The sequence below is a fragment of the Aethalodelphis obliquidens genome, unplaced genomic scaffold (assembly GCF_003676395.1).
Source record: "Aethalodelphis obliquidens isolate GAN/ISIS:26980383/991018 unplaced genomic scaffold, ASM367639v1 scaffold28, whole genome shotgun sequence".
Taxonomy (NCBI): Eukaryota; Metazoa; Chordata; class Mammalia; order Artiodactyla; family Delphinidae; genus Aethalodelphis; species Aethalodelphis obliquidens.
Window position 1 is genome coordinate 17,520,490 of NW_020837972.1, and position 26,236 is coordinate 17,546,725.

Consider the following 26,236-nt stretch of genomic DNA (forward strand, 5'->3'; position numbering starts at 1 on the left):
TTCTCTACTAGTTGGTAAAAGCCACTGCCCAGCCCCCCTCCCGGGACCCCAGACTCCCACACAATCCAGCAAGTAAGAAGCACCACCAGGAGGTCTTCCTGTGCCCGTCCTAAGCCTCTCTTCTGATTGAGCTGTTCTGCTGCGTAATATTTCTTGGCGCCATGGGCTGGTGGGCGTGGGGCGCCCTGTCCCTGATGGAAAAAAACAGGTGGCATTTGCTGGGTCTCGGCTTTCCCGGGAGGTACAGAAGCCCCAGGGATTTAGAGGAGACAGGTCTCTGTTATCCCGCACAAGCCCCATGGAGGCAGACAGACAGACATGGATGTCTGCGCTGGGGTCCTGGGGACGTGAAGGGGCTCCTGGACACTGGGCGGAGGCCCTAGACCACTCAAAGTCTCCCCACAACTACACCAGGCAGGGCCGGGGGAGAGTTAGTGCATGGAGAAACCTAACCAGGTGATGAGGCAGACGGCCCAGGAAGAGGTCAGAAGTCAGGGGTCAGAGGTAGTATACTTTATTAACCGGGTTCTCCCAACATCTTGCAACCCCGCTACAAAGCCAGACCTGGGCTTTGCCAGTGTCCCGTCCACTGGACAGGGAAGAGAACGCGACTCCCAAACGTCCAAAGGGCCTCAGAAGAGCAGAGCGGCAGGGTGGATGGGGGAAGGGGCCGCCAGCCATGGGAGGGGCAGGGGGAGGGGCTAGCGCTGGGCGCTGGGCCAGGGACACCCTGAGGCTCCGCCAGGCCTGGCCAGCCCCTCACTCTCCCACTTAAGGTCCGTAGTGGTTCACAGTGAGACTGGCTTAGATTTGGGAGGGCAGAAGGGGTGAGGGCAGGCAGGTGCCTTCCACTCCCCACCCACCCTTGGCCTGACTCACAGAGCTGGGAAGAGGGAGAGACAGGAAGTCCCCTCCCCGTGTTCCCTCCCCCGCACCCCGGGACAGGGAAGCCCCTTCTCTCCAGGGGCAGAGGGTAGAGGCCTAGTTCTCCCTGACATCCCCCAGGTTCCTAGGAAGGGTCATTCACTCCTGGCTCAGAAGTCTCTAGAACTTGCCCATCATTGCTCCCAATTAGAAAAATGTTTTTGAAATCTAGGAGATTGGGGCCCATCAGAACCAAGCAGTAAAAAACCTGGTTAAGATCTTGGTTTAAAAAGGTAGCTCTACCTTCACTTAGAAACCTTGGGAGACCAGCTGGAGAGACCAGTGGTGTCTCCACTGCCCAGACTGGAGGGGGTCGTTCATGGCAGCAGGGGGCTGGTGGTGGCCCGGGGAACAGGGTGGGAACCGGGGGCGAGACGCAGGAAGCGGGGACACGTGGGACAGGGCAGCTGGCCCTCCAGTGCCGTGGACCTGGGCTCGGAGGGCAGCGGGGGCAGCTGGCGGGCCCCCGTGGGCACATCTGCCAGGTGGGCACTGGAGCCTCTGCCCCACCAGGAGAGGCAGGGCCCACGGTCAGGCCTTGTGACCGCCGTTGCCCGGCGGCTCCCTGTGGCCGGCTGTGCAGTCCGAGGCGGGCTCGAGCCCCAGCATCTGCCGCTGCACCAGCCTGGCGTAGAGGCCGCCCTGGGCCAGCAGCTGCTGGTGTGTGCCCTGCTGCACCACGCGGCCCTTGTCCAGCACCACGATGAGGTGCGCCCGCTCCACCGTGCTCAGCCGGTGTGCGATGATGAGCACCGTGTGCTTCTGCAGGTTGCCGTGGATGGCCTGCTGGATCTGTGGAAACAGGAGGGCGCCGGCTCACACGGGCGTCTCCGCCGCCACCCACGGCCCCGCCCGGTCCCGGCTGGGATCCCAGATCCACCGCGTCCTGTGGATGCTCAGCCTCTCTGAGGCTTCCTTACTTGTAAAGCAAGGGCTGGCACAGGACCTGCTTCCTGGCTTTTGTCCACGGGGGACGGAGCTCAGAGCCTGACACAGGGCAGCGCCCGGCGGATGACAGGGGGGCCCCCGAGCATGGTCGTCTTCTCGTCTTCCTGCTCCTTCCCCTAACCTTGGCCTTGGTTAACGGTCTCACCGTCAGCCCCGAAGCTCACGCCGACAAAACCAGGCATCACCTGGTTCCTCATCCTTCCCTTATCACCGGAATCCGACCCATCAGCAGGTCCTGCAGCTCCATCTCCCCGCTGTGTCTCTGTGCCATCTTTCCACCTCTGCCACCATTCCTTCTGACCTGCCCTGCTCCCATCCATTCCCCGCGTGGATTTAACATTTTTAATCAGTTCTTGTTGAACTCATGCCCCAAGCCCTCCAAGAGCTTCTTGTCCCATTTAGGATAAAATCCAAACTCCTGGGGGAGTTTTAGGGCCGTGAAACTATTCTGCATAACACGACATTCTGCATTTGTCAAAACCCGTAGAATGCGCAACACAAACAGTGACCCCCTAATATGAACTGTGGTCTTGAGTTAGAAATAATGCATTAATGCCAGCTTGTCAACTGGAACCAAGGTACCGCTAATGCAAGATGTTAATAACAGGCGACATTGTTCGTGGTGCGGGGAGGGGGATATACGGGAACTCTCTGTACTTTCTGCTTAATTTTCTTTAAACCTAAACCTGCTCTAAAAAAATAAAATAAAAATCTATTAATGGAAAACAATCCAAACTCCTTTCCAGGGCCTGAGGAGCTTGTGTCCCCCTATGACTCTGTCCTTGCCTCACCCCACCGCCAGCCACGCTGACCGTGGGGCTTGGCTGTGGACCTACTCTAGGACTTTGCCCCCACTGCCCCCTCTCCCTGGGACTCTCTTACCCAGCCCCCCTCTGGCTGTCTCCTTTCCTTTCTGGTCTCAGCTCAAGTGGGACCTGATGACCCTGGTTCTGTTGGCATGAACTGCAGGATTCTTGGCACGTGTGACCCCATCCAAACTCTGCACTAAGATGGCCACACTCAAGGCCTTGTTGCTAGGATGACCTCAGCCCCTAAATGCCCAGTGCTGCCAGGAGAATTGACTTCTAGACATCACCTGATGGTGGGCCCCAGAGCTCCCTTTCTTAGAGCATTTACCAAAAAGGGCTTATAATTGTAAAACCTTCCCCTGTCCCCTGGAGATATACATGCAGATCTCCTAAAACTCAGGAATGTTTTTCTCCGGGACCTGAATGCCATCTCATTGTAATCACGGGAAGGAAAGGGCCCCTGTCTCCCAGTCTCGGTAGAGGACAACCACTGCTGGCCAGCAGCCATGGGGACAGATCACACTTCACTGCCCAGCCCTTTGTGAGTTTCTCCTGGTCCCCCACTCTTGCGCCCTCCCTACACCCTCAATCTCTCTGTGAAAGGCTCCGTCACCACTGTCACCCCTGCACAGGAATGGGGCTCAGTTCTTTTCCCTACGGACAGTAGCTACTAATAAAATCTGTTTTCCCAGCTTTAACTAATGTCCAGCAGTGTTTCTCTTTGACAGTAGTGACCCTTCCCTCAATCTCTCTATCACATGACTGTTTCTTCTTCTTCTTTTGTTTTTTTTTTTTTGGCCACACTGTGCGGCATCTGGGATCTTAGTTCCCCAACCAGGGATCGAACCTGCGTCCCCAGCCCTGGAAGTGCAGAGTCTTAACTGCTGGGCCGCCAGGGAAGTCCCCACATGACTGTTCCATTTTCTACATAGCACAGGCCCCAGGGTGAACTCATGCTTATCTCCTTGTTATCTGTCTCCCACTCTGGACTGGAAACACCTTGGGGGCAGGGGCCAATGTAACCCCTGGTGCCTAGGACAGCGCCTGGTGCCCGGGAGGCGCACATTAAATACCTGTGTAGTAAATGATTCATGGAGGGACTGAGGTAGCTGGTCCTCTTCAGATACACTATGGGGCCCTTCTTTCTTTACCAATGAAATGAGACTCAGGGGGTAAGAGACACGAGCAAGCCATGAGCTGCAGAGCGGAGCTCCTGTCCACGTCCCACACCTCCTGACCCCTAACCTAATTCCATATAATTTCAACGCCTCGAGCCAGAGGCTGGGCCAGGGTGGCCAGGCCCTGGGCCTCCTCTGCCCCCGCTCCCTGCCCCCAGCTCCGGGACAGCCCAGTCCAGGAAGCTGCTGGCCTGGGAGGGCCCCTGCAGCCGTCTGCTGGCGGGGGGAGGGCTCTGGCCGCCTGGAGCTGCTACTGCCCCAGCATCGCCCGTTACCCAGCGACTCACCAGGAACTCGCTCTCTGCATCCAGGGCGCTGGTGGCTTCATCCAGGATGAGCACGGGTGGGTTCCGCACCAGAGCCCGGGCCATGGCCACCCGCTGCTTCTGGCCGCCCGACAGCTGGGCACCCTTCTCCCCCGTCTCTGCATGGCAGAGACACAGGGGCAAGTGAGCGGGAGGTGAGGCCGGTGGCCCTGGGGAGCAGCGAGCAACCCCCGCCTCCGCCTTTCCCTGCTGCCACAGGAGCTCTGCTCCCCAGGAAAAGGTGGGGCTACAAGGGCCACAGGCTAGAAACCTCATGAAAGGATGCTCTTCCTCCCTGTTCGTAAGAGGCATGCAAGTTACAACTATGTGCAATTGGTACCAAGATACCAACTTTTACCTATTAATCTGGCAAAAATCCACACGTTTGATAGCACACTGTGCTGGTGTGGCCGAGGGGAAAGGGCACTCCCTCCTCTCCCTGAGGTACTGCTGGCGCGGGCCCTGTGCTGCCGTGCACACACCGCTGTGTCTATCCGGTTGTGCTGTACAAGTCTACAGAGCACAATTACAGAGGCACAACCCTTGGACCAGCAAACCCATCTCTGTGAATATTTCCTACAGATTCACCTTCTCATGCACAGTGACTCACAGCACTGTTATTGCCAAAAAAAAAAAAAAAACAAAGAAACAAACTACCAAATGTCCATCAACAGGAAACAGGAAATCAGTTATTTTTGAGTAAATAATTATAAAGTCACACAACAGAATACTATGCAGTAGTTAAAAAAAGAGCAGCTTTCTAGGTATCTATACGGACAGGTCACTTAAAAAAGCCGGGGGGCAGAATAGAATGTGCTGGGTTTTTCTCTGTAAAAGGGCGGGAGGGAATAAAAATACATATTCATACTTGCATAAAGAAACTCCAAAACTCCAAAACTCCAAAATGTAAGAAAATAATGAAAGATGTTTGGGTGGGGGCAGGGGGGCCCTGGCAGTGAAGACCAGGATGAAATAAAACTTCGCATTGGATATCGTTATGTCTATTTTTTTAGTTTTGAATTGTACGAACAGTCCCATTGCGAGAGTTAAAATTTTTAAATATGTTAAATAAAATCTATAAGGTAATATATTGTTCAACTTATTAAATTAAAATATTTACTAATATAAAATTAAGTCACTATAATTAATGAATATAATACATATATTATTTTTAAATAATAATATTTCAGGGACTTCCCTGGTGGCGCAGTGGTTAAGAATCCACCTGCCAATGCAGGGGACATGGGTTCAAGCCCTGGTCTGGGAAGATGCCACGTGCCGCGGAGCAACTAAGCCTGTGCGCCACAACTACTGAGCCCGTGTTCCACAACTACTGAGCCTGCGCTCTAGAGCCCATGCTCTGCAACAAGAGAAGCCACTGCAATGAGAAGCCCCCGCTCGCCACACTAGAGAAAGCCTGTGCGCAGCAACGAAAACCCAATGTGGCCAAAAAATTTTAAACTAAATAAATTAATTAATTTTAAAAAAGAAAAGAAAAAAGTGTCTTTTAAAAAAAATGACGTTTTGGAACTAAACAGAGGTGGTAGTTGTAAAGCACTGTGAATGTACTAAATGCTGCTGAATTGTTCACTTAAAATACAGTGGTTAAGTTTATGTTATGTGAGTTTCAGCTGACAGAGGGCAGTGCATAACTCAGGGTTGCATCCCTGAGGGTGGACCTCCAGGCACGGTGGAGGTGATGCTCTGGGCTCTGTACCTGTATTGTAGCCATCCTGGAGTTCCATGATGAAGCCATGGGCATTTGCCTTCTGTGCGGCCTCCACCACCACCTCGAAGGGCACGGCGGGCAGGCCGTAGGAGATGTTGTCTGTGATGGAGCGCGCGAACAGCACTGGCTCCTGGCTCACCAGGGAGATCTGCGGAGGAGGAAGGATAGGCTGTGAGAGGCCTGGAACACGTCTATCCAGCTGTCACCAGGAACCTCGCGAGCCCTGGGCCTGAGTGACGCCGGGAGCCTTGGGTCTGAAATCTGATCAGGGCCCGCGGCCAGCAGCTGCATTCAGCTGCCTCTCTTCTTTCCGAACAGCAGAGTCCACTTTCTGCACAAGCTCTCAGCCTCCCTGACCAACAAACTGGGGCCCCGCTAAGCTTGCCGCTCTGGGCCCAGTCAAGCTCCCTGACCTCCAAGACGGAGCTTACTGGCTGCCCCTGACCTGGAAAGAAAGAGAGAAAGAGCGTGGAGTGTAACTCTGTGAGTCAGCCTGTCCCTGGCAGGAGGCAAGGGGGCACAGCAGACCCAGGCCACAAGGACCTCCCTGGATGGTGCCCCCTCCCTGTAAGAGAACAACTGAAAGGAGCTATTGTCTCATGGTCTCACTTTTAGGAATTTGTATGTAGTTGGAGGATATCATTGCAACACTGTAAATAGCAAAAAAGGAAAAAGAAAAAAACAAAACAATCTAGTTCTCCATAAACAGAGGACTGGTTAAATGATTACAGTGCACCCATAAAATCAAACTGTAATATATATATCATATTTCTATTTTTGTTTAAAAAAAGCATATGTGCCTTTATATATAGGTATGTTTATATAAAGGTAGGAAACACGTTGGAAAGGATATTGACTAAACTGCCAATGCCAGTTCCCGACACGGAGTGGAGTTCAAAAGGTGAGGTGGAGTCACCTCAGGTCTTTGTTATGAAATTCTCTGAATATATGGGAATATGGTTAGGTTGTTGAGTTTTACTGCTCTGGGTTTATGAAAATTAAAAATTTAAATTTATAGAGAAGGTATTCACAAAAGAGGAAATCCAAATAACCAATAAACATATGAAAAGGGACTTAATATCTTTAGTCACCAGGAAAATGCAAAAGACCTCTACACTGAACTACCTCTAAATACCAACTGGTACAGATTCAGGACTGGCAATATTAACAGTCTGAGAAAATTAAGTGTCTGAGTGTGTTAACTATTGCAAAGCCTGAACAGCTCTTTCTAGGAGCCACTTCCAGAACTCTGGTGGGCAGCAGCCTGGTGGGGACAAACCTGGGACCACTTCTCCACCATCTGTCCCTGGTTATATACACATAGGTGGGAAGATTTCACAATCTGTGGCCTCCACCAGCATCTACAACTGGCCAGAAGTTCTGGAATCTCTGTGCCAACTCTCAGGCTCTCATATATCTTAATGTATGTAGACAACGTAAATAGTGTCTGCTTAATAGTCGGTGTTTCTTGTATAGTGTGCAGCCTGAACAACCGTCCAGGGCATCCCTGCTCTTATACCAGCAGAGGATCAGGTGTCGAGTCTACTTTTCTGAGAGTATTACTCAAAACTGTAAGGTCATGAATAGCCTCCTTTAAATACTGGAGATAACTTAAATGCGGAACAACCTGAACTCTCATCCACTGCTAGTGGGAATGTAATGTGTAAAAAAATAATAATAATAAAAAAAGTAAACCACCTTAATGGCAGTAACTACTAAAGGTGAGGCTCTGGGAGAACCTACCCACCCATGGGCACCGTGATATGGACTAAACTGTCCATATCGGTATTGCTGGTAATAGTAAAAAAACAGGAAACAACCGGAATATCCATCAAGAACAGAATGTATAAACGGACTGTGCCATGTTTACACAGTGGATTATCTTGCAGAAATGAAAATGAGTGAACTACAAACACAGCCTCAACCTGGAAACCTCACAAATAACACTGAGTGGAAGGAACAAGACACAAAGAATACACATGTTACGGTTCCAGCCACACGGAGTTTAAAACTAGCAAAACACAGCTGCGCTGTTCGGGGAGGCGTAGAGATGGGAACAAAAGAAAAGCATGGAAATGACGATCGTGAGCGTCAGGCAAGACGTTGCTTCTTGTGGGGAGAGTGCTGGAATGTTCCAGTTCTTGAAATGGTGATAATTCTTTGAAATGTACGTGTGTCTTGAGCCCTCTTTCCTGCACCTGTGTGCGTGCCCGTGGGAGAGAAGGTCAGACAAGGAAAGGGCGGAGGAGGGCAGCAAAGGCCCATGCACGTACCACTCGGTGCAAGTACTTGTGGTCATAGGCGCTGATGGGCTTCCCATCCAGCAGCACGCGACCCCCTTCCAGGGGGTAGAAGTTCTCCAGGATGTTGACGCAGGAGCTCTTGCCACTGCCCGACGGCCCCACGAGCGCTGTCACCTTTCCTGGGGACAGGCTGAAGGAGACATTCTGCAAGGAACACACAGACACGGTGTGGGGCCCCTGGCTCATATGCTCTGGCCTCAGACGCAGGTGGGCACCCTTCCTAGCCTGCCCCACCTCCGGCCCCCAGAATGCTCTCCTTTCTAGGATTGGGCAGCACTTTTATACTTGTCTCCTTTGCCTGGAATGTTCTTTCTGCAGAGAGCCATCGGCTGGCTCCTGCTCCTTGTTTAGGCCTCATATCAAATGTCACCTCCTCCGAGAAGCCCTCCTTGACTGCTAATACCATCTCTGCAGACTACCCCTGACTTATTGCCTTCCTAGCACTTCTCCAGGAATCCTTTTGTTAATATGATCTGTCTTCAGTGTTCCTGGCCTTTCAGGTTCCTGGCTGCACTGCCATGGCCTGGCCTGTAGGAGGTGCGCGGGAGATGGGATGAGGGAAAGGATGACTTCCGGGGGGTGGGGGGGGGGGGGCTTGGGTCTTCTCTCACCTGCAAGACTTGGGTGTGGGGCCGAGTGCGGTAGGTGAAGGTCACGTTCTCGAAGTCCACCCGGCCCTCCAGGTGGTCAGGGGCCAAGTTCCCATCATGCACCATGGTTGGCTGCCGGTCAATGAACTCAAACACCTTCTCCGCGGCGCCCACTCCTTGCATCAGGCCGCTGTAGACGGAGCCCACGGACTGCGGGGGGAGTAGACACACGTTCCTGACCCATCGACGCCCCGATCCTGGGACACCCCCGCCCCCGCCACGGTGCCAGAGAGCTGAAGGGAGTGAGGAGAGAGCAAGCACACAGCAGCAGTTCTGGGGGCGGGGTGCCCACGGGAGGCTGCTGGAGCCCCACCTGCTAGTACAGCAGATCATGACGACAATGAAAAAATGAGGACAGCAATAAGAAGTACTGGTGCCTTGTGTGTTAGAGCTAAGCCTCACCACCGTCCAGCAGAGTAGGCGTTATCACCCTCCAGAGGAGGAAACGGAAGCACAGAGAAGTTAAATGAACTAGGCAGAATGTGGCGGAACAGGAATCAGACCTTACTCTTGCAGCTGTCACAGAATTTTTAAATTTCAATTTTAAAAATGGCCCTTAATTTATACTATACATCTCCTTGGGTAAAAATATACACAAGTATAAGTGTGAATAATGACTCATTTTACTGAGTACTTATATCTGTTATGAGGTAGGTTCTATCATCATCTCCTTCCTGGTGATACGGAAACTGAGGCACAGAGAGCTCAAGTAACTTCCCCCAGGTCACACAGCCAGGAAGTGGCAGAGCCAGGATTCGAACCCAGGCACATCTGGCTCCCAAGTTCAGGCCCTTATGAGCTGTGACTGCGGGTCCTGGTTGATGAAATAGGGGTGATATTAGTACCATTGTCATGGTTCCGCGAAGACAGTGCTTAGCACATGGTAAACCCCCAACACACCACAGCTATGGCTATTATCATAATATCTGGATATAATTATTCCTATTGAGATACAAGTGCTTATACAAGTGTATAAGTTGTCCTTCTTGCTTCATCCCAGAGGTGGCCCCGGTTATCCGAGTACTGTGTCTTTCGAGTCCTTTCTCTGTGCTTTCACAAACACGTGCACATATGTAATTAAATCATTTTGAGATGCAAAAAAAAACCACAAATGGGATCAGACCATCCTTATGACTCGGGGATTAGCTTTTTCACTAAGAGCATGTCTTAGGGTTCTTTCCATGCCAGTGCCCACAGCTCTACCTGATTTTTGTGGCTGCTGCCTAGTTTTCATAGCACAGATGGACTGTTTCTAGAATACAGATGTACTGTATTCACCCAATCGCTGGTTGACAGGCATCTAACTTTTCACCATTATAAACAATGCCGCACCGAACATCCTGGGACACATGTCTTTGCCCACTAGTGTGGATGTTTCTGAAGCACGGATTCCGAGACGCTGATTCAGATGACACTGCATGGATGACTGTAGCTAACGCGAAGTACCATCTGCGGCAGATGCTAACCCACCCCTCCCCTGCCGCATCTTTGAGCTTTATCGTTGCAGGACACAGAGGCTCAATCTTAATGCCGGAGGGCTTTGTGGGGGGAGGGAGGCAGACCAGAGGAGCACCCCGAGCATCCTCCAGCAGTGACCGATGGCAGCTTCGGCACAAGCACGCCAGCTCCCTAGTCTCGGGACCTGCTGGTGGGGGCAGCCAAATTAAGACATAGTCTATTTAAAAAAAAAAACAACCCACTCTGTTCTTTTTCCATGGAGCTACTGTTCAAAGTGGGTTAAAATAAAGTCAGACCATCTGCCTCTGAACTCGGTTCCCTTACGAACGTGGTGGGCAAGTCGTTTAACCACTCTGAGCCTCAGCTTCTTTTTCTGGGAAATGGGGACTGGAGTAGCACTGACCGTGCCCAGTGGGCTCAGGAGAACCTTCTGAGATAATTGCTGTCGTTGCCACTTTGCTCCATAAATGGAGTTGCTGTCACTTGTATGTGTTACTCTCTTTATTAGTATTATTGGTATTGTCACATTCTTTAGAAAGAAATACCACCTCCCGTGAACCCTGGAGCACCCCCATTTAGATCCCTCTCCCTTCCCTCTCCCTTCTCCCCAGGGCCCCCCTCCCCCCGCCGGCCCCTCACCTCCATACAATCTCCCAGGACAAACTCGTAGATAATGAAGGAGATGAGATTGCCGCTGGTCATCTGCCCTGAGATGACGAGGTGGCCCCCGTAGTAGAGGATACTGACCTGGACCACCAGCAGAGTGAGCTGGAGGGAAGAGGGAAAGGGGGATCTGAGTCATGGGGGCCTTGGCTCAGACCTTCCCCACAGCCTCTCTGTCCCCTGCCCTGCAGGGGAGGTGAGAGCAGCTGTGGGCGCCTCACTCACAGCCACAGACTGAAACTCCAGCCTGCAGCAGGGATGGCCTCCCACAAGCTGGGGCCCTTCTGTCACTCATGCCCTCCCCGCCCTCGCCATGGAGTTTTTCCCTGCAAAGGCCCCCAGCTGGAACAGGCCATGAGCCTGGCTGGGAACAAGGCTTTCTTTGTAAGGCCCTGGCACACATACACAGCGCCCAAGCGCCTCAGCGAGGCCAAACTGGAGCTATTAGTCTTCTCCTTATTGGGAAGAGCATGGTTCAGAGAGGCTGAGTCCACTGGCTAAGGTCACACAGCAAGCCAGGCAAAGCAGACGAGGTCTGTGTTTCCATGAAGGAGGGGCTGTGTCCAGGGTGTGCTTGCCTCCAGCCCCCTCTGGTGTCTGGGGGAGTGGTCTGCGAGAGGAGTGGGACCTGCGTACCCATGACAACCCACTGGGTCCCTATTTGCCCCTCCCCATCCCAAGCCGGCGATGCTGGGTCAGAACTAGATCAATGGCTGGGCCACAGTGCCTTTGCACAATCGGCAAGAGGCGCCCCTGCTGGTGGGCAGACTGCCAAGAGGCTTGGCTAGGTGAGCTGGATTTCAGGCCCTTCTTCTCCCTGGCTGGGCACTTTTGAGGGGTGGCCCACCCTGGGGGGACCCAGAAGGTCCTTATTCCCTGCTTTCCCTGTAGACCACCCTCTCTTTCCTCCCCCTAAATTCCAAACCCTCCTCATTCCTACCCCAGCTGTTCCCCAACAGCCCACCCCCAGATGTGGCCAGCACACAGTGACAGGACCCAAGTGCTTCTTCTCCAGGAGGGGCTATAACTCACCCCCAGGGAGTGAGCTGGACACTCTAATGGGGGCATGTGTGTGGTTGTGACAAAGGACCTTTAGGGAAGCCGGCCGAGGATGGGTCCCAGCTGGCCTTGGGGTGACTCCCCACCTTGGCAGGGACGCTTCCCTAGCTGGGAAAAGAAAGCTCCTACCCTGCCACCCCACGCCCAGGTGAGAGGGAGAGAGGAGGTGCCCTGCTTGAGGACATGCACCGAGAGGCTGAATTCCTTTCCAGAAAGATTCTCTGAGGACAAGCAGAAAGTTGGGACAAAGTCAAGTGTCACATCAGCATGCCTGGACCTGGGCTAATGTCCTGATCTAGGGGTCCCCCATCTTTGTGTGAGACCTGCCCGGGCCAGGGCACGTACCCCGCTGCCCCAGACGTAGTACATGTAGGCCGCAGCCTCCTTCCTGTTCAGCTTGTAGACCTGCTGCAGCTTCCGTGAGTACACCTCCGCCTCTTCCTCCTCATTGGCAAAGCTCCGGACTGTCTTCATGGCGCTGATGGTCTCCTCAGCCGTGCTGCTGGCTCTGGCCAGGGCATTCTGGACCTCTTTGGAGAGCCTCTATGGGTGGGAGGCGCGACAAGAAGGAAGAGACCCCAAAACACACAGTCTCACCCTCTGCCTGAGCCCCCAGGCCTCTCTGGTGTTTTCTATCTTTAGCTGGTGCCAGCTCTGTGCAGGGAGTTCCAGGGACAAGGGGATAAGACCCAGCTCCCCTCCTCCCCCATTCCCTTCTAGCTTGATTTGCTGAACTCAGACTCCAGCTGGGCTCTTAGGGTGAGCTCCTGAGGCTCTAGCTCCTGAGGCATGGGGGCGCTGATCACGAAGTCATCTCCAGTATTCAGAGGAGGTTATGCGTGACCATACAGTTTGGGGTAATCCTCTGAGAAAAAGAAGTCTCAATACCTGATTCTGTGCTGGCATAAGAGCAGGGATGCCCTGGATGGTTGTTCAGGTTGTACACTACACAAGAAACACTAACTATTAAGGAGGCACCATTTACATCCAGCAACATATATTAAATTAGGTGAGAGCCTGAGGGTTGGCACAGAGATTCCAGAACTCCTAGCCAAGTTCTAGATGGTGGTGGAGGCCATGGGCTATGAAATCTGCCCTCATCGTGTGCTTATAACTGGAGACGGATGGCTGAGAAGTGGTTCCAAGTATGTGACCACCAGGCTGCTGTCCACAGAGTTCCAGAAGGCGCCCTGGGCCACGCTATTCAGGCTTTCAGTAACCACACTCAGAATTTCACACCAGCCAGGAAGGCTGCCCAGGAGGCTGAGACAGCCTCCTCCATAGGCATGTCCCATGACCTGCGAGTCATGCCCAGGCCATCGGAAGCATGCAGTACACTCAGGCATCCTGGGAGAAGCCAGCCTGTGCCTTGCGTCATGTCTGGCTGCGGGCGATGTGTGTGGCTTGTGGCGATGACTGTATCCTACACATTCGGGTACAGGTACGAGACCTAAACAGGGCTTCTTTGAGGTCCTGCCCGGTTGAACTTAAAGGTGGGGCCTGAGGTGTGTGCAGAGGTGGGGCTGGTGCAGGGAGCTCCAGGGTTTCCTGCCCCCTCTCAGGGGCGGGCAGGAAGGCAGGAAGGGCGGTGTGGAAGGGAAACAGCTCCAACTCCAACTCATATATTTACTTTTTCTACTCAGGGAGGAAAACAGTGAGGCCGGTGACCCAGAACTGCTGGGGAGAGGGCCCTCCTGGGTGGTGGGCTCTGCCGGAGGTGACACATTGGATTGTGGGGAATGGATCCATCTGGGGGCTGGCCTCAGGTCATGGGCACCAAGGGCTCCAACCAAACTGGGGACCCTGAGCTGATCACGTGTCCCAGCCCCTGCTCAGGAGTGTCCCTGCCCCCGTAGGCCTGGAGCACTGAGGAGGGGCTGCCTACACTGTCTGAACCCAGCCTGGCTCCGTTAGGGCTCAGGGGCACCCACCATCGCAGGAAGCAGGAGGAAGGTGAGGCAGGGGCCTAGCTTACAGGCTGACCTTCTGACAGAGGCAGTGCCAAGGGGCGGCCTGAGGGGACTGCTGCCTGCCCATCACTGCATCGTGGGCGAGGGCCTTGCTCCCGGGGGCCTGAGCCCTCCCCCCTGACATAAACGTATAGAAAGAGAGCAAACTTTGCACTCAGAGTGAAAACCAAACTTCCCGCAAAGGCCGACACCATCTGGCCCCCGTCACCTCCCTGCTCTCCCCTCACTCCTGGCTCTGGCCTCACCGGCCTCTCTGAGGCTCCACAAACATGTCAGGCACATTCCCACCTCAGGGCCTTTGCACTGGCTGTGCCCTCTGCTTGGAATGTGCTTCCCCGAGCCGTCCACCTCTTTACTCAAATGCCACCTTCTCGGAAAGATCTATTTAAAACTGGCAACCAGCCCCAATGCTCCCAATCTCTCTCTTCATTTTTCTCCTTAGCAGTTATGATCTTTTACTGTATTATATATTTTCATTATTAGCGTCGTTGTTATTTATTGTCTGTTTCTCTTATTAGAATATAAGCCTCCTGAAGGCAGGGGCCCTGTCTGTTTCATTGATATAAACCAGTGCCTGGGACACAGTAGGTGCTCAATAAATATTAATTGAATGAGTGAAATGAACCAGTGAATGAATGCAAATGCAGCCTTACGATGGGTCCTTCACTAGCCCCTGGTGGCCCCCTGAACCTGCCTAAGGGGTCACTCAGGAGCTGCCAGGGCTCAGACCCCAGCGGGGACCAGGCGGGGCCTACCTTGTAGTACTTGCCATAGATGTCAGACACCATCATGATGATGGGGAAGCCCATGAAGGTGACCAAGGAGAGCTGCCAGGAGAGGCTGAACATGAAGACCACCACGCCCGTGACCTTGACCGTGTTCCGCAGGAAGATGTTGATATTCTGGGAGACCAGGTCGCTGACCATGGTGGTGTCCGAGGTGAGGCGGGAGATGAGGTCCCCTGGAACACAGGCAGCTCAGCTCCCGCTGTGGCAATGGGGTCACTGTGGGCAGCGGCAGGGGACCCTCGGGGAGCTCAGACCTTCCCCACCTTCTGGGCGGGGTGGGGAGGGAAGGAGAGCGGATGCCCCTTGAGGGCTGCTCTGAGCCCAGACCTTGTCACCAGCATCTCGCTTCAGCGTCACACCTCCCAGAGCACAGAGGAGGCAGCTGAGGCTCAGGAAAGGGAAGAGGCCTGCTCAGCACCACACAGCGTGGCCGTGACTGAGCCAGAGCTGAGCCCACGTCTCCTCCCTGTCACTGGCAGAGGGGCCACTCCCCTCTTCCCTCACAGAAATAACAATCTGGGCTGTGGAGGAGAGAGGAACAGAAAGCCCTTTACTGACTGCTGGATACTGGGCTAAGAGTTCCACAGCAATCCCACAGGGCAGCTACCGTTATTGTTCCCATCTTACAGAGGCGCAAACAGAGGCTCAGAGAGGTGAAGTTAGTGACAGAGTTTGCTCCCAGGCTGGTCTGCCTCAGAGCCTGGATCTGGGCCGGATGCTGTAATGTCTTCCTTGCTCTGCCCTGGGCCGGATGCTGTAATGTCTTCCCTGCTCTGCCCTGCATGTCCGCCCTGCTCACTCCCATAGGAGCTGGGCCTCTCAGGCCACAGGCCTGGGTAGACCCTGCCCTTGTGCTTCCCACAAGCCAGTGGGAGGCGAGGCCTGGTTGCTGCAGGGACAGCGGGTGGCCTAGCGAGGGTCCTATAGTGGCCGCAGTTCACACCAAAACCTCAGCCGGCAGGCCAGCTCCCCAGGGCTCAGGCAGGGCCGGAGGCCCAAGCCAGCCTCCCGGGGTGTCCCCATCCTGAACTGGATGGCAGGAAAAGCCATCAGGACTGAGACCATGGACGTGCCCACTTAAATCCTCAATGCAAGGCAAGCCCACCTGGCCGGGCCCAGCCCCAGGTCACCCGAGGTCCCAGGAGGACCAACCTGTGCGATTCTCGTCAAAGAAGCTCGTCTCCTGAGATACCAGTGAGCGGAAGAGACGGTTCCGAAGGCGAATGTTCAGTCTGGCAAATATGAGGGTAAAAATGCCGCCCCGAACACCTGCGGCAAATGAGCTAATTGCAGATAAGAGATGTTACATATAGCACGACGTCCTTCCGACAACCAACCGCCACCCCCGCCACCCCCCGCTGGCAGGCGTGGGCCCCTGGCAGGGCAGAGACCGGGCGGCACCCCGACCTCGAGCCCACTCTCCGGAGCCAGCACCTCCACGGGGCTTCCCTGTTCCCAACAGGAGCTCCCAAGGTGAGGGCACAGAGGGGACTGCGTTTACTGTGGGTGAAGGGCCCAGCTCCACCAGCCAGACCCCTCTCCCTCCCAGAGGAGCACAGACAACGCTGGTCCTTGTTTCCCATTTGGAAAACCGCGGGGGCTGGGAGGGTGCCGGTGAAAGGGGAACCCCGAGGACTGAAGCCATCTGTAGGGACAAAAGGGCGCTGCTCTAGGGTAGCTCAACCAAAGGGACAGAACTAAGCCAGTTGGGTTGTTAGTTACCACGGGGACCAGCTGAGGCACAGGCTCCCCGGGGGCATTTCCTGGGCCTCCCTGGCCCCTTTTCCTCTGGGGAGCTGGCCCTGCCCTCCTTCCCCGCGGCAGGCCTGGGCGGGTGGGGGAGGGCAGGGGCTGCTACCTGCCGATGGCCAGCGCACACATGACGGTGACGGCCGTGCTGAACTGCTCCATGCTCTTCTGAATGACGATGCCATCAATGGCCCGGCCCGTGTAGTAAGGGAGGAAGGTCTCTCCTGCGGAGACAGGGCGGGCTCAGGGGGCATCGGCACCCAGGGGAGCCTCTGTCCTTCCTCCTGAGCCTCTGGAAGCCCCCATACCACCCACAGCGCTGACTCCACCGTGGGGTTTTCTCTCTCGGCAAACTCCTGCTTCTCAACGGGGCAGGGGGCAGGGGGCAGGGAAGGGGTCCCACACTGCTTAATGTCCTCTCTTTTCAGAGAACAGGAACACGGGAAATGTGAGTGACTTAATCTATACAGACTGGGTCATGCTATCGTGAATAATGGTGACCAGTCATCGAGCACACAGAGACAAGGGGCTCCCGTGTGACGGTTCACCCCCTCTGCACGTGGACCCTGAAGTCGGCTCTGTTATCACCCATTTTACAGATGAGCAAAGTGGAGCTGAAAAGGTGAGCTGACGATTGCTCCGCCACACAGCTGGTGGCTGACAGACGCCAAAGTTCACTTCTTCTCTTTGGCCGAGGGTTCAGAATCCAAATTCTAGACCCTCAGAGTATGTTGGTATTCTGGTTCTGAGCGATGCTGTAAATTGCCACCCCGCCCCCCTTGAGGGGTCACTTTACAGTTTGTCAGATAATTTCTTACCCATATGTCCTGCTATATCTTCACAACAATCCTGGGTGGACGTGGGGAGGGGGGCATTGGGCAGGGATGTCACCCCATTTCACATGGGAGTGGGAGACTCAGAGAGGCGGAGTAATTCGCCCAAGGTCCCACAGCAATTAAGAGGAAGGGCCAGGACTCAAACCCAAATGAGCTTCCTATCTGGGGGCTCGTTCCTTGTGCCTTCCCTCCCAATAACCCAGAGTAAGTTCCCGCTCCCATCTTATGGAAATGATGGACACGGAAAAGAAGGTGGTCAGACCAGGCTGTGTCCCGTTTTCACCGCAGCTCTTTCAGCAGCCATAGCCTGGCTCAGGGCTGGGCACACAGGAGTCACTCAATAAAGGTCAATGAATGAACCCTGGGCAGGTGGGGCAGGCCCTTCCCTGGTCAGCACTGCAGGACTGGCTCAACCAGGACAGTGGCGCTCTGGCGCCCTCTGCTGGTCTCAGCACAGGGACCACAGGGCGGCAGCCGAGAGGGCCTCTGTCTCCCCTGTGTCCTTGGCCAGATGGGGTCTCCAGGCACCCCTGTGAAGTTCTACCTCAGCTGAATCGCTGCCTCAGTTTACCTACAGGGGAGTAAAGGGCATCAGCGAGCTCTAGCAGCATTATGATTCCAGCAAGCACCAGTGATGATATTAACCACCATGGACCTTTATGGAGCCCTTGCTGGGTAGGTGCTATGCTAAGCAGGTATGCAAACTCTTTTGTCCAATCTGCCCAGGAACCAGGTGAAACTCTCTAGTCCATCAACAAATCCTGTGGCTCCACCTTCAAAATATTTCCAGAATTTTCTGCCTCTACTGCCCCACCCAGGTTTGTCAACCTCCTTTAGACTATCTCAGCAAACCCCTGGCTCCCCCTGCTGCCACCTTTATCCCCATCAGCCTGTTCTCCACTCAACCGACAGCAGGAGCCTGTGAAACCCAAGGCAGATCATCTCATCCAGCATCAAAGTCAAAGGCCTTACAGTGGCTGACGGCGCCCTGCACGACTGGGCCCTGCTACTGAGCTGCCTCACCTTCTTCTCTCCCCCCACTCCCTCTGCTCCAGCTGTGCTGGCCTCTCTGCTTTTCCTTTAACAATCAGGCACCTTCTTGCCTCAGGACCTTTGCACGGGCTGTTCCCTTTGCCTGGAGCACTGTTACCCCAGATAGCTGCTCCCTCATCTCTTTCAAGTCTCAAATGCTTCCCAATAACCCCATAGGTGGTCTATTATCATTCTTCCCATTTTACAGATGAGGAAACTGAGGCTCAGTCATTTGCCCAAGGTTATTGTAGTTAGGTTGCCAGGAAATCCATATCTCAACGGGAGATACTCAGCACAAAACTATTTTTTTTTTCACAATGGGTGGTTTTTCTTTTAGATTATAAGGTTTCAGAAAAAGCTGAACCCTACTGGATGCTGGCTGACTGAAAAATAATTGTTAATAATCACAGTACCTAACTTTTATGAAGAAGTACCTAGTTTTGCCAGGCACCGTGCTTCACCTCATTTAATTTTCACAATAACCTGAAGAAGCCCTCATTGCAGTATGAGAAGCTGAAGCTTGGCCACGTTAAGTAAACTTGATTAAAATTACTGATGAAGTCGGGGGGCCTGATTTCAAGTTGAAGCCCATAACCTTGACATAATCCTGCAGGCTGGTGCAATCTGCTCGGCTGTATTTTAGGACATCTGTATTCCCTAAGCGCACACCAGCTGACAACAGCACCCTGGGAGGCAGGGGAAACGAGGCCGTGGGGGCAACATCTGCCCACACAGGCAGGACGGTCATTCATTCATGCATTCATTCACTCAGTAAGTCTGATTCTGTGCCAGGTATCAAGGGCCTTGGATGAGTCAGACCTGGCCCCTGTCTGCGAGGGGCTCAAAGCCTGGAAGGGGAGAAAGGAGAGTGGACATGTGATTTTCATGTCACCGATGCTGTAATTAAGGGCCACGGTCGGCAGAATCTGAGTAGGCGTCTCAGGAGCAGACATTTGGGCCTTGAAGCATGAGTAGGAGAAACTATCTGGTTAAATGAAAAGGGGTCATCCCAACACTCACGGCCACTAAAGTTTACTGCGAGGTTTCTGTGTGCCATGAGCTGTCCGAGGCGTCTTGCTCGGATTGACTCACTGAACCTCACAACCCCGCAACTGCTGACGCCCATTTTACAGATGAGGAGATGAGACTTAGAGAGGTTAAGTAACTTGCCTAAAATCACACAGCGGTTAAGGGGCCGGGACTGAGAGGATGGAGGATGGATGGTACAAGGAAATGGGCTCTGGGGTTCGCCTGTCCTCTTTGAGATCACTCTGGCTTTGTGGCTACTCCCAGACTCTGTCCCTGGGAGTTAAACATGTAACGACTCATAGCAGCTAACATTCCTGTACTCATCATGCCATACCAAGCTCTGCACCTGTCCTTCTCCTCTCTGTCTTTTTTTTTTTTGCGGTACGCGGGTCTCTTACTGCTGTGGCCTCTCGCGTCGCGGAGCACGGGCTCTGGACGTGCAGGCTCAGCGGCCATGGCTCACGGGCCCAGCCGCTCCGTGGCATGTGGGATCTTCCCGGACCGGGGCACAAACCCGTGTCCCCTGCATTGGCAGGCGGACTCTCAACCACTGCACCACCAGGGAAGCTCCTCCTCTCTGTCTTTTTATTCAAACTTTACAACACCTTGGGATAAGGATGCTCCCAATCCCCATTTCACAGAAGGAGGAAATGAGTCTCTGAAAGGTTTGAGCACTTGCCCACGAACCCCCAGAACCCGTGGAGTTTCCACCCCGTGATGTCCCTTCCCACCCACGTTGCTGGAGTGTTGCTTTAAAACTGTTTGGACCAGATCCACAGTAACAGATACAATTTACATCACCAACCAGGACACACACACAGGCGCACACAGCTAAAATAAAAGTTTCACAAAACAATACTTAACCTTACCACAGACTACATACCCTGATGGCTCTATTCTATTCTGCTTCATTACAAAAAATGCTTTGAACCTATAAATGCCATTTCTAGGAACTTATCCTACAGATATATGCACATTTATATGAAACATGTATGAACAAGAGAAAAAGACTCAAAACAACCCAAGAGTCCAACAACGGGAGACCGACTAAATAATCTATGGTACAGCCACACAGTGCAGTATTACACAGCCAAATAAAAGAATGAGATACCGATTGGAAAAATTCCGGGATATATTGTTAAGTGAGAAAAGCAAGACACAGAATGGAGTGTAAGAGGTGGGGAGAGTGACATGTACTTATTTGCTTGTAGCCGCATAAGGAAACACTGGAAGCATATACAAGAAAGGAATAAAAGTGGTTTCCTGCCCACTTGGAAGCTTCCGGAACCTTCTTCTGGAGTTAGCCCTGGGCACCGGGATCAGGGCAGTCAGGAGTAGAATTAGGAGTGAAACTCTCAGTGTTTACCTTTGCATATCAATTTGATATCTGAACCACGTAAGTAAGATGTTAAAATGTGAGAGGAAAGAAGAGAGCCCTCACTTACCCAGTGCTGCCATGATGAGGAAGAAGGAGGCGGCCACGAGGAAGGCGATGTCGGGCTTGGTGTAGGACAGCAGCTTCTGCAGCGTGGCCCCGGAGGCCTGCTCGGGCGCGGGCTGGTCCTCCCCAGGGGGGCCCTCGGCCTCGGCCCCTGCCCCCCGCTCGAGGGCCTTGGCGTCCGGCTGCACCGTGGACAGCAGCCACCAGAGCAGGAAGGACGCAGCAAGTGAGATGTAGGTCCACACAAAGAGGGCCCAGAACCACGGGTCCCGGACCGGCTTGCGTACCTCGGAGAAGAGCAGCAGCTTCACCATGGTGTAGATGCCCGCGAAGAGGCACACAAGGGCGATGACCATCCAGGAGGCCCGCAGCCGCCGGGGCCCCAGGGTGCTGTTCTTGGCCACGCCGATGGTGGCCCCCAGCAGCAGGCAGCTGCGGTACAGGCAGGCCGCCCAGAGGTCCAGCACCGAGTCAAAGATGTTGAAGTGCCGGATGTCCTCCAGGAGGCTGCGGTCCAGGTGGCTGAGGACGTAGATGGCCGTGGTCATGCCGACGTCCAAGCTCATGAAGGCCAGGGTCACTACCACTGCCTTCCACAGCTGCATCCTGCTGGCGGGTGGTGGGCAGGCACCGAGGGGCAGGCTCTAGCTCATGGGGGCAAGGCCATTGTCTGTGGGGCGAGGCCAGACCTGTAGGGGCAACAGGGCAAGGGGTTCAGGTGTGCTACTTGCTGGCTGTGTGACCTTGGGCAAGTCACCTGACGTCTCTGAGCCTCAGATTCCTCATCTGTAAAATGGCAGTGACAAGAATACTGATTTCACAGAGGTATTGTGACGGCTCCACTCATTCAAGGAATATGTATTGAGCACCCTCTGTGGGCCAGACTCTGTTCTTTGCACTGGGGATTTAACAGTGAACAAAAATAACAAAGATCCCTGCTCTTGTGGAGATGAGACACTCATGTCAGAGACAGATAATAAACATAATAACTAAATGATACAGTATGTTAAGAGATAGGGCTGGGCTGTGAGGAACGAGGGGCCATGAGGGGCGGTGAGGGCAATTTTAAATAGTGGGCCAGGGCTTCCCTGGTGGTGCAGTGGTTAAGAATCCGCCTGCCAATGCAGGGGACATGAGTTCGAGCCCTGGTCCGGGAAGATCCCACATGCCGCGGAGCAACTAAGCCCATGTGCCACAACTACTGAGCCTGTGCTCTAGAGCCTGCGAGCCACAACTACTGAGCCCGCGTGCCTAGAGCCCATGCTCCGCAACAAGAGAAGCCACCGCAATGAGAAGCCCGCGCACTGCAACAAAGAGTAGCCCCCGCTCACTGCAACTGGAGACAGCCTGCGCGCAGCAACGAAGACCCAACACAGACAAAAACAAATAAACAAATAAATAAACAAATAGGGGGCCAGGGAAGACCTCGCTGTGAAGGTAAACCTTGAGTAAGACTGAAAGAGGTGAGGGAGTCTGCCACGTGGAGATCTGGGGGAAAAGCATTTTGGACAGGTGGAACAGACAACGCCAGAGCCTGAGGTAGGAACGTGTGGCTTGAGGGAGGCAAAGAGGCCCCATGAGGTCAGAGAGGTGAGGGTGCAGGGATGTGCAGGGCTCTGCAGATGAAACTGAAATCAGCAAAGGATATAATGAAGAGTCATTGCCTTATGACTACTACCGCTATTACTACTACAATCATTAATTTCTCTGAACCTGTTTCTTCTTTTGTAAAATGTTAGCAGGAGGTTTAATATGTGAACATCAGGTCTGGGCACAGTGCCGAGCCCGTAATAATTGCTACTGATTGTTACCACATATAGTGCACGTTTAATAAATGTTTGTCCACTTCCCTCCTCCCCACATCAGGCCTTCAGTCTCCCGAAATAAACCTGAACCCTCTTAGACCAAGAAGGGGTGTCTGCAGGCCTGTGAGCAACCCAGAGACTTTTGTATCTGCCTGGAAGTTTCCAGAATCTTTTCCTCCAGCCCAGGTTGCCCCTCGCCCTCAGCCCTAGCCCCTTGTGGTTTTCTGGAGCGCGATGTCTGCTTTGCCTAAGGTATGTCCCACGTTGGGTCCTTCAGGCCTGGACCAGGGCCTGGGAGACGCCAGGAGCTGCGGAGACACGGAGGGAGGTGGGCCTGGGGGCCTGAGTTTGGGAGTGGGGCTTCTCCAGGGCAGGACTGGGACCAGACTGGGTGTGCCCCTGAGTGCCACCTCATGACTTGGGTTCATCCCTCTCTCCCCTGGGGTCTTTGTTGTCCCATCTGCAAAATGGGCAAAGCTCTGGAGTCCCCAGCGGAGGGGAGAGGTGCAGAGCAACAGGAAGGGTGACTGTGAGTAGTGACTGGGAATGGGGGCCAGACTGAGAGACCCTCTCCCCCCACAGCTCCAGTGCTCAGACCAATGTCAGAAACCCCACACAACCCCATGAGGCTGCTGCTTCCACATTCCCATTTACAGCTGGAGAAACTGAGGCACACAGAGGCAAAAGCACATGGTCCATATCACTCAGCCAACCAAGGCCCCAGCCAGGACTCGAGCCAGTGTGTGAAGGGTCCCAGCACCTGGCTCACAATCTCGGTACCACATGCCTGACACACGGCAGGGGCCCAATTACTACAAGCAAACAGTTAGGCGGCACGGCCCTTCCTAGCAGCCCCGCCCTTTATGTGGGTCACGGGCTTTGTACGTGTCTGCTTATGTAATCCTCACAGCAACTTCACGAGATTTACACTATTATCATCCCCATTTAGCTGACGGAGAAACTGAGGCCCAGAGAAGCTAATAACTTGCCAAAGATCACACAGCTGGTGAGCAGCAGGGCCGGGATTTGAACGCAGAGCTGTCTGGTTCCAAAAGCTGGGCTCTAAACTGCTAAGCTAAAGTGCTTGTCAATATAGCAAGTCCTTACTCACAGCAGCCAAGACATGGAAGCAACCTAAATGTCCATCAACAGATGAATGGGTAAAGAAGACGTGGTACATATACACAATGGACTACTACTCAGCCATAAAAAAGAATGAAATAATGCCCTTTGCAGCAACGTGGATGGACTTAGAGATTATCATACTAAGTGAAGTGAGTCAGAAAGAGAAAGACAAATACCATATGATATCACTTATATGTGGAATCTAAAATACGACACAAATATTTATGAAACAGAAACAGACTCACAGACATAGAAAACAGACTTGTGGTTACCAAAGGGTGGGGAAGGGATAAATTAGGAGTTTGGGACTAGCAGATACAAACTACTGTATATAAAACAGATAAACAACAAGGTCCTACTGTATAGCACAGGGCACTATATCCAATATCCTGTAATAAACCATAATGGAAAAGAATATGAAAAAGAATATGTATATATATGGATAACTGAATCACTTTGCTGTACACCAGAAACTAACACATTGTAAATCAACTATACTTCAATTAAATAAATAAATAAATATATATATATATATATATATATATATATATACACACACACACATACATACATATAGCAAGTGCTAACAGAGAGTATTCACTGAAGGAGAATAGTCTATACCAGAGGGGGCTCAGGTAAGAAGCAGAACTGATGACACACAGTGACAACAATGACAAGGACAGCAGCAACAGTAACAAGAGCAGACACTTATTGATGTTATCGTGCACCTGGCACTGTTCTGAGTGATTTACATGCATTCATCCTCACAAGAATCCTATGAGGTATGTTCTATTATCATCCCCATTTTCTGGTGAGAAAATTGAGGCACAGAGAGGTTAAGTAACCTGCCTCAGGTCACACAGCTAGGAAGTGGCACACCTGGGATGTGAACCAAGGCCTTCGAGTTCCAAAATCTGTGCTCTCAACTCCAAAGGCATAATTCTTCAAAACAGCATCTCAGGGGTAGGCAAGACCTTTAATGATGCCCAGGAGGGTCTGAGATGCAGAGGGGACCCAGGGGCGTGACGGTCCCCAAGCCTGGGCCCTGCTGTCACCACAGCACTTCTAGGAAGACTCAAGTATGTTCTAGAGAAGACAGTTGCTTTGTCAGCAGCTGCCTCTCCAAGGGAAGCCAGGGCTGACTGGGACCAAGGGCAGGGGAGGGAGTGAAGGTGGGGACAGGGGGACAGACACCCCCTGCCCAGGCCCTTGTTCCACCCCCAGCCCTGGCTGGGCTGACAGTGCAGGCTTCTATCTGCTGCAATGCAGAGGCCTCGAGGAGCCAGCAAGTGGGTGAGTGTGAGTTGGAGCCCAGGGAGGGATGCTCTTGGCCGGGTGCCTCACCAGGCCTCCTGGCCAAGCTACTGCCGGCTGCCTGGGCCCCGTCAGCCACCTTGGCTGCAACTCACCTCTTGGTGGGTACAAGGAGTCCCTTAGCTGCCGGGAAGGAGCTGGGATTCAGAAGTGGGACAGGAGGCAGAAGCCCAGGGGCTTGGCCAGCCCTCCCCATCCCGACTCCCAGTCACTGGGTCAGTCCCTTCCCGACACCCTCTGCTTCGGGTAATGTCATTTGACAACCACCCACATGGGAGCCCCAGCTGTTTATCTTCTTCACTGGAATAAAAGAAAATTTTGCACTCCAGCATCACAGACTATTTGAACCACGTTTTACAGATGGGGAAACTAAGGCCCAGAGAGGGAGGGAGGGAGGCTTGTCTAAGGTCACCCCGTGAGCTGGGGACAGAACAGCAAGAGCACCGGGGTCCCCAGCTCCTAAGTGCTGAGTCCTTCTACTCCAGGCTCTGATGGAGCAGAATCCAACTTGGGTCAGGTTACAGCCCTCAGTGGGGACAGACTACTCTGTTATTTTTAAAGTTACTGAGCAGGAGAGTGAAGGGGACAAGACCACCAGCCAAGACTGGGAGGAGGGGAGGATGGGGGCCAGTGGGCTGGTTGGAGCCATGTCCCAGCACACCATCTGCCTGACCTGGAGGACGCAACTGAGCTTGGCCAGGTGGAGCAGGAGGGCAAATCGTGGGCACAAGGGTGACGTGTGTGCCCCAAGGGACAAGGACAAGGTGGTGGCCAGAGGTCAGAGCAGGCACTGCCCAGGGTCTGCTGTGCCCAGGAAGACAGGGTCAACTCGCCTTGACCCCAAGAGCTAAGGAATGGCACAGGATTAGCAAGTGACCACACCCCCACTGCAGGTCCTGTCAAAGGCTTTTCTTCCCAGTAGAAGAAATGGTGGTTGGGGCATCTCCAGCTGTCAGGTGCACAAAAGGAAAGTCTGGAACGGCCAGGAGATAACAAATAGCAATTATTATCATAACCACAGCAGCTACAGTTTATGGGGTGTTACTAAGTGCCTGACAATGTGCTAAGTGCCTGTCACCTCCCATCCCAGTTAATCCTCACCACTACTCTGGGACGTTCTC

General features: G+C 53.3%; 1 protein-coding gene across 9 annotated transcripts in view; it reads right to left on the reverse strand.

Moving 5' to 3' along the window:
• Window positions 1-480: 480 nt before the first annotated feature.
• The window catches only part of ABCB9 (ATP binding cassette subfamily B member 9), a 37,673-nt gene continuing 11,917 nt past the window's right edge, over window positions 481-26,236 (reverse strand). For all 9 annotated transcript variants that reach the window (XM_027124963.1, XM_027124964.1, XM_027124967.1 and 6 more), the window contains 11 exons: window positions 20,876-21,560; window positions 16,643-16,757; window positions 15,937-16,067; window positions 14,752-14,957; window positions 12,372-12,569; window positions 10,944-11,072; window positions 8,808-8,996; window positions 8,167-8,340; window positions 5,882-6,041; window positions 4,147-4,283; window positions 481-1,716 (listed from right to left, as the gene is read on the reverse strand). In XM_027124963.1, coding sequence (XP_026980764.1) covers window positions 1,456-1,716; window positions 4,147-4,283; window positions 5,882-6,041; window positions 8,167-8,340; window positions 8,808-8,996; window positions 10,944-11,072; window positions 12,372-12,569; window positions 14,752-14,957; window positions 15,937-16,067; window positions 16,643-16,757; window positions 20,876-21,476 — 2,301 coding nt within the window. In that variant the 5' untranslated portion in view covers window positions 21,477-21,560 and the 3' untranslated portion in view covers window positions 481-1,455. The remainder of the gene's footprint in view (window positions 1,717-4,146; window positions 4,284-5,881; window positions 6,042-8,166; window positions 8,341-8,807; window positions 8,997-10,943; window positions 11,073-12,371; window positions 12,570-14,751; window positions 14,958-15,936; window positions 16,068-16,642; window positions 16,758-20,875; window positions 21,561-26,236) is intronic.